Raw genomic sequence first — 1,076 nt, 5'->3', positions numbered from 1 at the left:
GCCGAACCATTTTGTTGGCTGATAAAAATTTAGCATCACATATCCGATTCAATCGAGAGGAAAACAATATTTGAATTCCGGTGGTGAGTGTCCATCTTTCTTTTTTTTAAATTTTCAAAAGGATGTTTTAATTAAATTTAATTACTTAAAAAAATGATGACGTGACTAAAAGCCTCCCACGTAAATGAAATGAAAAATTATTTTAATTCTCTCGTCATTCGTCATTTACTTACACACACAATAAAAAATGTCGTTCTCCCTTTTCTAAAGTCACGGTTTTTAAGAGAAAAACAAAGAATAATAATAATAATAAAATGAAATACCATATCAATTAAAAATTAATGATGAAAGAGTTTAAACAAACAATTAACAAACGATATAAATTTCAATCATTTAAATCCCTAAATAATTTTGACATTGAATGGTGGTACCGTCTTGTGGATTTTTAATTTATTCCTCCTTTTTTTTCTAGGGATCATCGGTTACGCTCCTGAATTATACGAGATATTAACACACAGATCCATAGACGACGATGACGACGATCAATTATTTTACACTCAAGCATACCTTAACGAAACTCTTAGAAATAATTTGAAAATAAAATTAGATCACAAATCTCAAATATTTCACAATTTACACGGTGCCATGGGTAATTATTGGAAATATTTTTTTTATATATTGATTTTGTAATTTGGATGTGACCCGGACGTGTGAAATAATTATTATTATTATTTGTCGGTTTCGTTTAGATGAGCTTTCGCTTAAATTTAAAAATCACGAACCTTATTTGGAAAACGAACAAATGAAAAGTCATCCGTTGATATTACACGGTAACGGTCCGACAGTCGTCAAAGTCGGTTTGAATAATTTGGGTAATTACTTACCGAATTGTTGGAATACCCGAGACGGATGCGTTTCGTGCAAGGAAAATGTGATAACACTATCAGACGAAGATGTAAGGTTCAATGACACGTTCTTGCTGACCTTTAACCCCTTCGGATCAAAATAATGATTTTGTTTTCGTTGTTGTACAGACGTCGAATCATCCGAGAGTTTCGTTGCTTTATTCGTATCAA

General features: G+C 31.6%; 1 protein-coding gene across 1 annotated transcript; it reads left to right on the top strand.

Annotated features, from left to right (window-relative positions):
* Positions 1-472: 472 nt before the first annotated feature.
* Positions 473-1,009, top strand: Phum_PHUM625380 (procollagen-lysine,2-oxoglutarate 5-dioxygenase, putative; the record flags this gene model as incomplete). The annotated part of the gene is made up of 2 exons (XM_002433276.1): positions 473-649; positions 750-1,009. Coding segments are annotated over 2 exons (437 nt in total), but the record flags the coding sequence as incomplete, so codon positions are not given.
* Between the last annotated feature and the right edge of the window lie 67 nt (positions 1,010-1,076).

The sequence above is a fragment of the Pediculus humanus genome, genomic scaffold (genome assembly GCF_000006295.1).
Source record: "Pediculus humanus corporis 1103172109466 genomic scaffold, whole genome shotgun sequence".
NCBI lineage: Eukaryota > Metazoa > Arthropoda > Insecta > Psocodea > Pediculidae > Pediculus > Pediculus humanus.
This window is presented reverse-complemented; position numbering and strand designations above follow the sequence as displayed.